Source organism: Leopardus geoffroyi, chromosome B1 (genome assembly GCF_018350155.1).
Source record: "Leopardus geoffroyi isolate Oge1 chromosome B1, O.geoffroyi_Oge1_pat1.0, whole genome shotgun sequence".
NCBI lineage: Eukaryota > Metazoa > Chordata > Mammalia > Carnivora > Felidae > Leopardus > Leopardus geoffroyi.
In genome coordinates, this window is record NC_059327.1 from 43362446 (window position 1) to 43378107 (window position 15662).

The 15662-nt window shown below is 34.5% G+C and overlaps 1 protein-coding gene across 1 annotated transcript in view; it reads right to left on the reverse strand.

The window, feature by feature from the left end:
* Positions 1–631: 631 nt before the first annotated feature.
* The window catches only part of ADAM9 (ADAM metallopeptidase domain 9), a 151226-nt gene continuing 136195 nt past the window's right edge, over positions 632–15662 (reverse strand). Inside the window, exons 19-22 of the mRNA XM_045459872.1 lie at positions 10814–10955; positions 8989–9076; positions 3741–3808; positions 632–2097 (exon numbers count right to left, since the gene is read on the reverse strand). Coding sequence (XP_045315828.1) covers positions 2004–2097; positions 3741–3808; positions 8989–9076; positions 10814–10955 — 392 coding nt within the window. The 3' untranslated portion in view covers positions 632–2003. The remainder of the gene's footprint in view (positions 2098–3740; positions 3809–8988; positions 9077–10813; positions 10956–15662) is intronic.

Sequence of the window (15662 nt, forward strand, 5' to 3'; positions counted from 1 at the left end):
CTAGACTCCAGACAATGCATAGTTTTCACTGAAGTGGAAACTATATGTCTATATCCTACTGTTCTTTTAAATATTTTTTTAATTTTTATTTATTTTTGAGAGAGAGAGAGAGAGAGAGAGAGAGGGAAAGAGAGAAAGCACAAGGGGGGGGGGAGGGGCAGAGACAGACACACACACACACAGAATCCAAAGCAGGCTCCAGGCTATGAGCTGTCAGTACAGAGCCCAATGCAGGGCTTGAATCCACAAAGGTGAGATCATTACTTCAGCCAAAGTTGGACTCTCAACCAACTGAGACACCCAGGCACCCCATATCCTAACGTTCCTTTAATGGACTACCTGGCCCCTGAGTATTTATCCACCCATGTCCTATGTGCAATTTTTAATATATACCAGATTGTTAAAACAGTGTACCATCTTCAGAGAACTGAAATATCAGTCTTCCTCAAAACTAATCTGTTTTCTTTTAATAACAAAAAAGCTACTGTGCACAATTTAGCAGAAATCTGAAAATTAGTGACATAATATCTGTAAAAGTTTGACTAGTAGTTTTATCTAAAACTAATATGATGTTTTAATTAATAAGCTTATAAACAGCTGGGTAATTAGAAAGTTACTGGGTGACACAAAACAGAATTTCAAGTATTTTATTTATTGTAAATGTTATATTTGTATATGTATATATACACAAACCAAATTTTTTTGAAAAACTAATGAAATTCAGTTAATAAACCGATTATTAAACTTTATTATGAAAGGTTATGAAAAATTTTTAAGTGTTCAAAATTTTACCATTCATATCATTTTTTTCCAAAGTAAAAATTCATTTTTTTTTACACAGCTGGAATAATAACTACTACACACCACACTTGCTTTTTTGCATTTATCTAAGAAAACCTTTTCTAACTTCTTTTCTCCAGCCTAATTTCTTTGAAAACATTAGTATCAACAGAGACATGATCCAGCACACCTTAGTAAATGTAAACATTCTAAATTATATTAATAGCAAGCTTTGAAGTTTCAGATTTTAAAGTGCTCATAAAATTCTCAAGTGGTTTTATGATATCTCGATTTGACTGAAGATATTATAAGAGCTCCTGCTTTATTACAGCCATGTATCAACAGCATATCTGATTAGTTCTATTAAATACTCCGTACCTTAAAGTTTCATTTATTTAAAATAATGCTATTGTAAAAGAATTCCATGCTTTAACATGATTCATAATAGAAATTCTATTATTAAATTAATTTTTCTAATATTCACTATCCATAGATAAATCCATAGACTCTATTATCCTTAGAATCCATAGAATCATTTATCCATAGAATGATCATAAAAATAGAAGACAATAACTGTATGTGAATACACACATACAAACTTTTAGTATGCTTTGTACTTCCAAAATAAGATTATGATCTCTTAATTGTGGGTTTTGCCCATTCTTCTGAAGACAGAGTGTTCCTTTATTTGTGAAGTGAATGAGACAGACAAGATTATAGCATATGATGATTATTAGTCCGTGCAAGATGAAAAGTATTAGATATTATTGACAGCTAATTAGTTTTCACAGGTATTAGATTATCACGTGTTCAACCAGAAACTACATTAATGACAACTAAGGTCGAAATTCAGAATTACACTTAAGTGCTTAATGACAAAACTTAAACCAATACAGTTAATTTAAGAGTCATTATAATAACATGTTTAAAGTAACATAATCCACGTTCAGTACATTAACATCACGGAACGACTGAATAAAACTTATTCAGTGATGGAAATGGAAATGTTATTCTAGATTCCCTGGCTTTACTGTGTTTCATAGATTTATCAATTGCCACTACTCGATTTCTGTTTTTCTATGTTAGTAAAGTTTGTTTCATGGTATTTTGTTGTCATTCATAGTTGCAGCAGGAAGAAAGGCTTTTCAAGAAAATATCAGGAAAAAAAAAGGATTATCTTAGTTCCCTGAAGATATCTGCAGAAGTAAAGGAAAAAAAAAAAATCAAGTGAGGGAACTATATAAAGGAGGTGCAGGTGCAGGACGAGCAGGAATTAAATTTCCCTGAGATGATACTTTCGGTTGTGGTGGAGGTGGCCTGTAGGAGGAAAAAAGACAGTTAATCATGTGTTTCAGCTACATGAAATAATACTACTTCATTACAAGCCCAGTGTAACACCATCTGTAACACTGCTGACAATTCTTAAGAGTACATTATATTCTGAGATTATTATTCGTCTGATATGCAATGGGTAAAGACAAAAACCAGAGCGTAAAATGGAGTAACTACCACAAAGTAATGCTATTCTATAATCAAAAACCATTGTATGAAGGTTCTGGTTTATGTATTTTTAAATATAATAGCACATGAAATTGAAAAGACAAACTGCAAAACACACACGAGGTCACTAGCTCCCTGTTGACATAAATAGAGCTGAAATTCCAACTTCCTCAAAACATTACATCCACTCTGAGAATTAAACCTGCTATGACTTCTATACCTGTTCTTAACCTCTCTACCCTTCCTTACCCTCTTCATCTAATTCTAGTATTACTCTACTCCAATAACACACTACCACATTACTTGATGAATATCTGTCTCACGATTTATGTATTCTTCTCTTGATGCACAGCTGGATTTCAATGAACTCTTTATTACATAATAAAGATTATACATGAGGACACTCCCCAGTGTTGCAATTCAATTGTAATTTGAACGACTTTTGGAGGTGGGAGGGGTAAGATGCATTTTATATACTGCAAAATATCGTAATAAATGCTCCTTCTTTCTGATTTTAAGCCCATCTATTGAGAACTGAAAGATTTTAGTTCTTGTGTTTTTCAGGTCTAGAATTTCCATATAATTCTTTTATTAAAGTTTGTAGTTCTGTGCTGAAATTCTCAATCTTGACTATTAATTCTGTGACATAATTATTACAGTTATTTTAAAGTCTGTGTCTGATAGTGCCACTCACTGGATTGCCCTCTGAGTCTGTTTCTGTGGTCTATTGCTTCTCTTGTTTTAGACACATTGTCTTTTCTTGTGTGTTTGCTTTTGTGATGAGGGGCCAAACATAAAAAAAATCATAGAAATAAAGTTGAGGATCTAGTTTACCCTTACTGCTGGGTCCCAACACAAAACCTGGGATGTTTGCCAGGGTACTTCCTCTTTGGCAGGGCTTCAGTTTTAGTCCCCTCAACCCTGTGAATTTGTTGAAAGCTCTCCTCAGTTTCCTAGTCTCTCCGTTCTCATTTTCAGAATAGGTAAATATGTCCAGGACAGTAAAGTGTTCCCCAAAAGATGGAATTATCTCCAGACTGCCTTCTTCTCCTGGGCCCCATACTTCCTCATTTCCTTGGTAGTTCTCTCATGCCTTCAAACACATATTTTATTACACACTGTCTAGCTTTTCTAGCTGTTCCTAATAGGAGGGGCTGGTCTAACCCATCTGGTTTGCCATTGCTGGGTACTTTAAAGGCCCTTGCTTCTGAAACTTACATACACCAAAGGTTGCAGCACCATTTGCTTGTCCTATTCAGACTTCTTTAAAATTTCATTTTGACACTGCACTAATATGACAAAATTTATATCAAAAGTTCTTAAAAGTTTTTCTAAAAATTGGATTCGATCTAAACTGTTGATAATAAATACCTTGTGCTAAATTAAATACAAGGGGAAATATTAGACATTAACCCTGGGTTTTATTCTGCTTAAGTAATCTAAGTAAATTCACTTCAGACCTTGATGGGAACTGCTGAGGCTGCTTGGCTGCATAAGTTGGTACTGGAAATCTGTTTGCATATATAGGCTAAAAAAGGAAGAAACAGTTATTACCACAATGCACTCATAAATTTATTTTCTATACAGTTTATTTTCCATATGAAAGTAATCAATATATTTAAAATTAATGAATAGATTGGGGCACCTAGGTGGCTCAGTCAGTTAAGCATCTAACTCTTGATTTCGGCTCAGACCATGATCTCACAGTTTGTGAGATAGAACCCCGCACTGGACTCTGTGCTGACAGCATGGAGCCTGCTTGGGATTCTCTCTCTCCCTCTCTCTCTGAATCCTCCCATGCACACCATCACTCTCTCTCAAAATAAATTTTAAATAAATAGATAACATTAATAAATAGATGACTTACGTGCTGACATTTAAAAATATTTTGCTTATTCAACATTTTGCCACTGAATGTGGACTACTTAATTCTTTTAAGGTTATTTTTTTTTAATTCAATAATACTAAACTATTATAATCTTGGTTTAATCAACTACATTAGTTAAAAGGTAACATGTTTCCTATTTCAATATATTTTAAATAAAAATTTCCAAAAATGTATTGCCAAACATGTATAGTACCTAACTGGTATTGTAAACAGTCCTAATTTACAATGCTTAATTTTGGAATTCATGATATTCTTCCTTGACAAGATAGTTGAAATGAAGTTTTACAATAAAGTGAGAGTCTAAAGCAAATAAGAAAGTAAACAGATAAGCCTCAAATAAGAAAGTAAAAGTAAGAATATTTTTTACACATCACATTTACGTTAGGAAAAGTTAGGGAAGATCAGATGGAATTACTGAATCACCGATAATATGATCCTGACCAAGATGTTGTCTACTAACTGCTGTTATTTTCTAAAGCTCTATGAGTGACAAAATATGCACAGTGTTGGAGAAGACCCTGAACATTCTCTGGGTCCTGCTGTGGAACAGGTGGTCTATTTTTGGCCCCATAAAATGATTTGCTTTTATTGCGAAAATGGAGAAGGGATGCAAGAAAATGTCTCCATCCCTTTCCATTAACCCATAGAAGCAGCACTTTAAAAGGATAGTTCAACTCCACTTCTTGGAATTTATCTGACATATACTTTTACATGTATGCACAGACCTATACAGAAGGATGCTTGATGCTGCATTTTTTTATGGTAACAAGATTGGAAACAACCGGTTTTTAAATCTGTGATAAATCCATAAGATGGAATGGTATAGATATACAGTTATTAAAAACAATAGGATACAGGCTTATTACTAACCAACAGTAGACTAAAATGTTCTAAGTAGAGAACACCTAAAATGCTGGTTAAAATATTAATAGGTACTTTTTAATGGTTGAATGAATTTCTAGGGAGTAAGAAATATCTTAAAGACCCAAAACAGTAAAAGTATGAAAGAGTCCAGAGGATGTAGCAGCATTGGTCCTATGAATATCTTCCATCCTTGGTGGACTACATTATATGTTTTCAAATAATACATAGATCTACAAGACAAAACCTGGAGCCTGCGTTGGATGGAATGCTGAATCTAAGACCTAACATAAAAAGCCTAGGCCCCTGAAGGGCAATGTCCTCACTGGATTAACTCAGTGAAGAAACACCTGTCCCGAAGAACAGTGGGGGAACTGCCTAAATAGACGGTGGTGGTGGTAGAAGGGGAATAAAAGAAAATAATCTCTGTGGGTTATTTCTAACCACATACCCATCCTCACAAGGGTTCGGGGGGCCAGAGTTCATAACACTTGTGCGGCCCAAAATACCAACAAAAATTTTGATTTAGAGAAGCTGAAATTGACCCCAGGCATATGGCCAAGAGAAATATACACACTCTCTGTAGGAACTCTATAATTCAGGACTGAAATAAAATTTCATATAAAATTCTCCCATATAAAATTCCAGAGAATATGAGTTTACAATCAGTATCACAAAGCACACTAACAAGCCACTGTAAGAATCAGTAGAAATAACAAACCAAGACTGCACACATTAAAATGATCAGATAAAGCACAAAAAGTAGGTATTTTTATATGTTTAAAGAAATGAATGCTTTTAAAAAAAATGAAGCTACAAGAAACTATCACAAATAACTGGCAGATTTGAATCTAATTTATGTAACAATGTATCTAAACACAAGCAGAAGAGAAAAATGACATGGGGCAAGAAGGAAACTAAATCAGCCCAAAAAAATAGAAGAGGATTTGTGGTGTGGGAAGAAAACAGAAAAACAAAAAAAAACAAAAAAAACAGGAAAATTAAAGATCATAAAGTAATATGGTAGAAAAACTACATTAATAATTGCAATCAACATAAAGTCTCCAGTTAAAAGACAAATATTTTGGGGGTGCCTGGGTGGCTTAGTTGATTAAGCGTCTGACTTCAGCTCAGGTCATGATCTCACGATTCGTGGGTTCAAGCCCCGTGTTGGGCTCTGTGCTGATGGCTCAGAGCCTGGAGCCTGCTTCCCTCTCCCTCTCCCTCCCCCTTTTCCCCTCTCCCCTTCTCCCCCTCTCCCCCTCTCCCTCTCCCTCTCCCAAAACTAAATAAACTTTGGGGCGCCTGGGTGGTTCAGTCAGTTAAGCATCAGACTTCAGCTCAGGTCACAATCTCAGGGTCGGTGAGTTCAAGCCCCGCGTCGGGCTCTGGGCTGATGGCTCAGAGCCTGGAGCCTGCTTCCGATTCTGTGTCTCCCTCTCTCTCTGCCCCTCCCCCGTTCATGCTCTGTCTCTCCCTGTCTCAAAAGTAAATAAAGGTTAAAAAAAAAAAAAACTAAATAAACATTAAAAAAAAATTTTTAAGACAAATATTTAAAAAAAAATTTTAAATAAAATATTGTGTTTATAAGAGACAATATTAGGACAAAAAAAATTACATGTAACAGATATAAGGTAATATGAAACAAAAATAAAAAGCTGATATTGCTGTATTTATATTTCAAAAATGGGTTTGAGAAGAGAGATGATCTTTCCCAATTTCATAAATAAGGACTCTGACCACCAACAGCTGAAAACCTTTAAAAACAGCTATCAGGAACTGCTTTAAGTACTTTTCACAATCAACATGAAAGATGTCACTGGAAGAACATGGAGAAATATTTAAATATGCCAAGGGGGAGGCGGCTGGGTGGCTCAGTTGGTTAAGCATCCGACTTCAGCTCAGGTCATGATCTTGTGGTTCGTGGGTTCAAGCCCCACATTGGGCTCTGTGCTGATAGCTCAGAACCTGGAGCCTGTTTCAGATTCTGCCTCCTCCTCTCTCTCTGCCTTCTCCCTGTTCCCTTTCTCTCAAAAAATAAATAAACATCAAAAAAAAAAAAGGTTTTTTTAATATGCCAAGGAAACTGAAAGCTTTCCCACCAAGATCAGGAATATAAGGATGCTTGCTTTTATTTTTTTTTTTTTTAATTTTTTTTTTCAACGTTTATTTATTTTTGGGACAGAGAGAGACAGAGCATGAATGGGGGAGGGGCAGAGAAAGAGGGAGACACAGAATCGGAAACAGGCTCCAGGCTCTGAGCCATCAGCCCAGAGCCTGACGCGGGGCTCGAACTCACGGACCGCGAGATCGTGACCTGGCTGAAGTCGGACGCTTAACCAACTGCGCCACCCAGGCGCCCCAAGGATGCTTGCTTTTACCACTGCTATGCAACATAGTACTGGAAGATCTAGCCAGAGCAACTGGACAAGAAAATTATGGAAATAAAAGACATCCAAGTCAGAAAGAAGTAAAACTACCTCTATTCACAAATAACATGATCCTATGTAACAGAAAATCCCAAAGGGTCCACAAGAAAGCTACTAAAGCTAATAAATGAATTCAGCAGAGATACAGGAAGTAACATGAACATGCAAAATCAGCAATGAAAAACCCAAAAAGGAAATTAAGAAAGCAGTTCCATTTACAATAGCATCCAAAAGAATAAAACACCTAATAATAAACTTAACCAAGAAGGTTGAAGACTTGTATACTGAAAATTACAAAACACTGCTGAAAGTAATTAAAGTAGACCTAAATAAATGCAAAGACAACTGGTGTTCATGGGTTCAAAGTCTCAACACTGTCAAGATATGTCAATACAACCCAAAGTGATCGACAGATCCAATACAACACCTATCAAAATTCTGCCTTTTTTGCAGAAATGGAAAAGTACATTCCCAAATCATATGGAATCAAAGGGGCCTTAAATAACAAAAAATCTTGAAAAAGAAGAAAAAAGTTGCTGGACTCACAATTTGCAATTTCAAAACTCATTATAGCTCTACAATAATTAAATCATGTAGAACTGCCATAATGATGGAAATATGGTCCAAATGAATAGAACTGAGAGTATAGAAAGAAACCTATATATCTATGGCCAACTGCTTTTCCACAAGGTGCTAAATCTACTCAATGAAGAAAAAATAGTCTCTTCAACAAATAGGGCCAAGACAAATAGATTTCTACATGCAAAAGAATGACATTGAACCCTATTTCATATCATATACAAAAATTACTCAAAATGGATCAAAGACCTAATAATAAGAACTAATATCATAAGCCTCTTAAAACATACAAGTAAATATTCATGACCTTGGATTTGACAATAGATTGTTAGATATGACATCAAAACACGAGCAATAAAGGGAAAAAAAGATAAATTGCACTTCATAAAAATTAAAATCTTTTGTGCACCAAAGGATATTATCAACAAAGTGAGAAGACAGAATGGAAGAAAATATCTGCAAATCATATATCTGGTAAAGTGTTAACATCCAGAAGTTCAAAACATTTGAAGTAATATCATATATTTTTTAGGGATATATGCATATGAAAAAAAAGGATATCATCCTAGTATTCCCTAAAACACTCAGAGGAACAGTGTTTACTGTTCCATTACTGAGACAATTAGGCCTATTGCAGAAGCTCAGCACTAGGTCTTTGGCCACATGCCCTAGGGAAGCCAGGCATTAAAAACAGAAAGATAGCAGACACAGAAAAACACAGTGACAGTATAGATCCCACGTCATTTCCCAATCTTGATTTCAGGACCAAGCATTCCTAATGTCTACATATCTTCTCCCAACTTCTCTGAGCCAGGGACCCTACCCAGAGACCACACTCTTAAATTATAAAGAAATCATCAATGCTTATTTCTATATCCATGTAACAATAATTTTTTTTCATTTTTAGCAACGTGATACCTAATAAATTTTGTTTGTTTGTCTGAAACTTACAGCTTCTCTGGGAGGAGTCACTGAAGAAACAGGTCGAGGAACACTCGCTGGCTGTCTAGAAGCTTTCGCTTGATTTTTGCCATCTGATCTGAAAGAGACAATTACTTTTCAGCCAAGGTAAGATTAGAACATTTCTACATGATATGTAGAAAATGACATTGCATTTTTTTCAAATATAGAATAATGATGTCTGCAGTGGTGGTAATGATGATCATGATGATAGTTAAAACTTTTATGGCACTTTTAACCGCTTTCACGTATTTTCAATCCTTACAGCACTGGAAAGTTTTGTTAACTCCACTTTATGATTAAATAAACTAAAATTCTAAGAAACTATAAAATTTGGCCAACTACGCCAGTGTTTCCAAACTTTTCTCTTCAAGTGTTTCTAAAATCAAAAAGCAAATGCATATTCTTAGGCTGAATACACAAAATGTTAAGTAGTCACTCTAAAAATTAGGAAGTCCAAGAGGAGCAAACAAGCTGGTTGGAAAGATACCAATTAAATTTTAGACATGCTGAGGTAACAGCAAGTCAGCTCAATAGAGATGCATAGGAGAGAGCTATGATTATGGAACTAAAATTTCAGAGATGCAGACTGGAGAATTATCTATGGATTGGTCAGTTTGAGTATGACAGGAAGTAAGAGAAAGAAAGAATAGGAGATAAATCTGTTTTAGAATATGTTAAAAATTAAAACTCACATCAGAGTATTCTATCAAAATATATTAAATAAGAAATCATTATCATGATAAACTATTTTTATTATAATAAAAACTCATTTTTAAATAATTGCATTATGCTAACAATGGACTATGGATTTTGTTAATAATCTCCCATTTAATCCTCATATCAACCCTAAGAGACAGGTAATATTATCCCTATTTCAGAGGAAATAAACCAAAGTTCAGAGAGCTTTATTTATTATTCCAGTTCACAATTCTAGCATATGACAAGCTAGATCTTAGATCTGATTACAAGGCCAGTATGCTATATGTTATATTCGAACATGCTGTATGTTCTATTCGAAAGCCAACATGTTAGAAGTGATAGTTGAGAGACAGTCGTGCAGGAGTCCAACACACAGACCAGAAATGTCAGGTGTCTGAATTATAATAGCCCTTCCTTCCTTCCATCAAAACTAATTTCTTAAAAACTTATGATTCACAAAATAGGAGCGCATAGTGATTCAGTCAGTTAAGCAACCGACGTTGGTTCACGTCATGATCTCACTGTTTGTGAGTTCAAGCCCCGCGTCGGGCTCTGTACCGACAGCTCAGAGCCTGGAGCCTGCTTCAGATTCTACGTCTCCCTCTCTCTCTGCCCCTACCCCACTTATGCTCGCTCTCTCTCTCTCTCTCTCTCTCAAAAATAAACATTTAAAAAAAATTATAATTCACAAAGTATGTTTTCAGTATTAAATATTCTTCTTTTATGAGAACTGATACTTGAAATATACATGGAAAAAAATTTTTGACATTTACATTTTTTATCTTTCACCCATATTTTAACATCTAATTAAGAAGCTCAAGTCAGAAGCTATAGCCCCAAATTATACTTACCCAACTATCAGAAATCAATGTCAAACAAATGAAGCCTAAGGGCCATTTTCAGTAGCATACAGGCTGGTCATTATAATCTTTTCCCTCACCATTATAAGAGGTGGCTGAATCACCGCTATCCTTTAACCTCTGCTAATTATGTCAAAAAAATAGAAAGAACCCTTAGAACTCTATTTTTAAACCAACCTCTATGATATGACTGTCATCATTAATAATTACTTTAAATTCTTTATTATGAATTTAAAAGAAAAAAAATTAAGTACTCATATGTTTGTGATCTCTTCTTTCTGAAGTAGCTTTTCCATAGTTGATCTCTTTTGATGAAGACAAAAGCAGCAAACACAATAAGGGGAACAATTACAAAGAAGAATACCAGAAGTCCATCTCTCAATGCAGTACTCTTTTCTAGAGAAAAGAATTTTATATTAATGGTCATTAAATTAGAAGTTAACACATATTAACTAAAACATACTAGGTGACTATAAATGTTTTACATTAATTTTCACATTGTTCAAAAGTCAAACTGACAGAAACAATTCATTGAGAAGTCTTGCTTATACCTCTTCCCTAACTACTTCATCTTTGCCTTTCCATTAGATAACCACTTTCATTAGTTTCTTACAGTATTCCTTCATGCAAACATAAGCAAAAATAAAGTATGCTTTTATTATCAACCCTTTCTTACACAAAAGGTAGCATATCATAAACACTATGGAGCACATCATTTTTTTTTTGCTTCTATGTACATCTTCCCAAACCATACAGAGGACCACCTCATTTTCTATACAGCTATACAAAATTCCATTACAAGGATGTCCTACAGTTTATCTAGCCAGTGCCCTACCAATACTTTTATTTTTCTTATCTTTTGCTATTCTAAAAAAAATGCTATAATAAATAACCTTGTACATATATATCATATCATATTGATACAGCCATATGTATAGAATAATTTTGCAGAAGTAGAATTGCTGTATCAGAGAGTAAAGGCATTCATCATTTTTTAAGGCACTGTTAAACTGTCCGCCACAGCGGTGGTTACAATTTAGCATGCCAGCCAGCAATATATAAGAATTCCTCATTGTATCACCCATAGAGTCAACCTTCTGCATTTTTGCCAACCTGTTAGGTGAAAAATTGTATCTTATATAATTTTAATTTACATTTTTTTTTATATTATGAGGAAAAAAACTGTTCATGTGTAAGGAAATACTGTATTTCTTTTTCTATCCAATCTATTTTTCTATTGGACTATTGGTTTTTTTCTTCTCAGTTTCTAAAGGTTCTTTATACATTAGGAAACTAGCTTTGTCTGTGATATGAGTTGGAAATATTTTTCCTATTTTATCATTTGTCTTAGGATCCAATGCTTTTCTCTATGCATACATTTATTGTTTTTAGGTATTTAATTTTATCAATATTATTTTTTCTGGTTTCTAGGTTGTAAGTCTTATTATAAATTTTAAAAATTCATTAATTCATATTAATTTGATATATTCCATGTTCTTTATGAAAAGAAAAAATATACTAAATATAAGCAGCAATGGTAAACTATAAAGTTGTCTATAAAATATTAAGTTTATAAAAGTACCAAAACTTTCTGTTAAAGCTTGTATGAAACTACATGAAATAGAATTCAACCCAATTAAAAATAAGAATATAAAAAATTAAAGTCAGTTTGATGTCTCATTTCATACTTACTAATGAGTAGACAGAATTTAAATTAAAGCAACCAACACTGACAAGGTTATATTGAAACTGATACCTTCATACTATCAGTGACATTAACATAAATTCATTTGGAATTGTGGTCAAGAACCATAAAAAGGATTATATCTTCAACCTAATAAGCTCATTACTGGCAATCTATCCTTCAACTGGAAAAAATGCATAAGTATTAGTATGTTATCAGTGCATATCAAAAATTTAGAAACTTAATGTCAAATAACTAGAAAACAGCTAAGTCAAGTTATAGCACACCCACTCAATGGAATGATAAAGAGCCACTGAAGTCCATAGTTCCAACTTTCCACTTCTAGTCAAGATGGAATAACAGGGACCAGATTTATCCTGTGAGCTAAAATAACCAGAAAACCAGGAAAAATACATTAAGCAACAGTTTTCAAGACATTGGGCACATCAGGTAACAAAGAAAAGTGATCCCTGAGAGAAAACAAATAAGGTGAGCTTTGCTGCTCAGGGAAAGCTAACAGATCATAATGACAGTGAGGGAAGCTCAGTGGTCTCCTTGAATTGAAGAGATGGAGCTGGTTGTCTGAAGAGGCCAAGGCAGCTAGAGTTCATGGAGCAAAGTACTGGACAGGAGAGCTACACAGACAGAACTTAAAAGATCTGCAAAGGGCCCCTCTCAAATATTTAGTTGAGTACTGATCAATGTATGCATGTAAAGAAAACACCTGAAGCCAGAGAAAGAATCCTCTAAAAGGATCAGTGGGAACAAACCACACAGGTCACATAGAATGAGGAAGAGTGCCACTTCCTACCATTCACAGTAGAAAACTTCATCATCAATGCGGCACTGAGTGGAATAAACAGAAGGCTTTTTGCCTCAGTAATGGGACAAAATTAGCCCTAGACTAATTGCTGTTCAAGTCCTGCTTAATAGAGCTTAAAAGCAAGACCCAGAAGGATCAAACTATGTCCAAGTAACATCAGCACTCAAGAACAAAGTTCATCAATAGAAATCCCAAAATACCTAGTATCCAACAAGGCAAAATTCACAGTTACTGGCATCCAGTAAAAAAAAAAAAAAAAAAAAAAAATTTACTGGGCATGCAAAGAAGAAACATATGACTCAGAATGAGGAGAAAAATCAAGAAAATGATACAGATGATAGAATTAGTAGACAAAAACACTGTAAGTTATTATAATTGTATTACAACTATATGTTCAAGAAGCTAAAGATTGAACACGCTACATAGAGATGAAAGTAATGAAAAAAACTAGAACTTATAGAAGTAAAAACTACAATGTCTATGATAAAAACACACTGGATGGAATTAATGGCAGATAAAACATCAGAGAATAAGAGTGAATTTGAAGAATAACAATAGACTATTTGAAATTAAATACAGAGAATAAGGAATTAAAAAAAAATCAAGGCAAAACAGTGAAATGTTAAAGAACTCCAAGTAGCCAAATTACATGCAACTGGAGTCCTGAAGAACGGGAAGAAGAAAGACAGAAAAAAATATCTGAAGAAATAATGACCACAATCTTTCCAAATTTGAAGGAAACTATAAAAGCACAAATCCAAAAATTCCAACAAATCCCAAACACACCAAGGCACATTATAACCAAATACTAAAAACCAGAGATAAAGAGAAAATCTTACAAGCAACCAGACAGTGAAAAAGACACCTAAAAAAACAAAAGACCAAAAAAGAAAAGATGATGGCCAATTTCTCAGGAAAAGCAATGCCAAAAGACAATGGAGAAACATCTTTGAAGAAGTAGAAGAGGGAGGGAAAAACTGCCACCCTTTCATAATATAAAGTTAATAAATGTAAGTTAATAATAACTTTACCCAGTTATTATTCAAGAAAGAAGGCAAAATAAAAACTTTTTAAGATACACAAATGCGGGGCGCCTGGGTGGCGCAGTCGGTTAAGCATCCGACCTCAGCCAGGTCACGATCTCGCGGTCCGTGAGTTCGAGCCCCGCGTCGGGCTCTGGGCTGATGGCTCAGAGCCTGGAGCCTGTTTCCGATTCTGTGTCTCCCTCTCTCTCTGCCCCTCCCCCGTTCATGCTCTGTCTCTCTCTGTCCCAAAAATAAATAAACGTTGAAAAAAAAAATTTAAAAAAAAGATACACAAATGCTAAAAGTATTTGTCACTGGTAGAGCTGCATTACAAGAAATGTGAAAAGAAGTCCTTCAAGCAAAAATTGAATGATACCAGATGGAAATATAATTTTCAGAAATGAAGACCACCAGAAATGGTAATTATGTGGGTAAATACAAAGACCTTTTCTATCATTTAAGCCTCCTTAAAACATAACCAACTGTTTAAAGCAGAAATAATAACAATGTATGGTAGGGTTTATAACATATACAAAATATGACAGCAATAGCACAAAAGCCAGGAGGAGATAAAGGGAAGCAACGGAATGAAGTGGAAAGTATCACATGAAGCAGGACTGTGATAGAAAAATAGCAATATGATAGATTTAAACCCAAACATCAATAATAAAATTAAATGTAAGTGGTCAATGGGGCGCCTGGGTGGCTCATTCGGTTAAGCATCCAACTTCAGCTCAGGTCATGATCTCACAGTCTGTGGGTTCGAGCCCCGTGTTAGGGCTCTGTGCTAAGCTGCTCGGAGCCTGGAGCCTGCTTCAAATTCTGTGTCTCCCTCTCTCTCTGCCCCTCCCCTGCTCACACTGTCTCTCTCTCTCTCTCTCAAAAATAAATAGCATTAAAAAAATCTTTTTAATTAAAAAAAATAATAAATGTAAGTGGTCAAAACAACTCAATTGAAATGCAAAGATTGGCAGACTGACAAAAAAAAGCAAAACCAAACTATATCCTGCCTACTAGAAACCCACTTTAAATACAAAGACACAAGTAGATTGAAAATAGAATGAGAAAGGATTTCCCATGCTGATTAATCAAAAGAAATCCGGAGTAGCTATATTAATTTCTAATTACAAAGCACTGAATATTAACAGGTATAAGGAGAGCTACTTCATAATGATAAAGGGATCAGTTTGTCAACAGAACAGAGCTTCACATTACATGGAACAAAAACTGACAGAACTTCCATGACAAACAGGCAGATTCACAGTTATAATAATACCAGAGATTTCAATATTCCTCTCTCAAAATTGACAGAACAGGTATACAGAAATCAGTAAGGAGATACAAAACTTAAACATCTGTCAACTAACATGAACTAATTATTTATAAAACACTCTAACGAATGATAGCAGAATACACATTCTTTTCAAGTGTACATAAACTAATTATTAAGATAAACCACAATCTGGAACATAAAACAAGTTTTGGAAAATATACAAGTATTTGAGTTATATAAACTATGTTCCTGACTACAGTGTAATAAATGGGAAATCAATAACACTAAGGTATCTAAA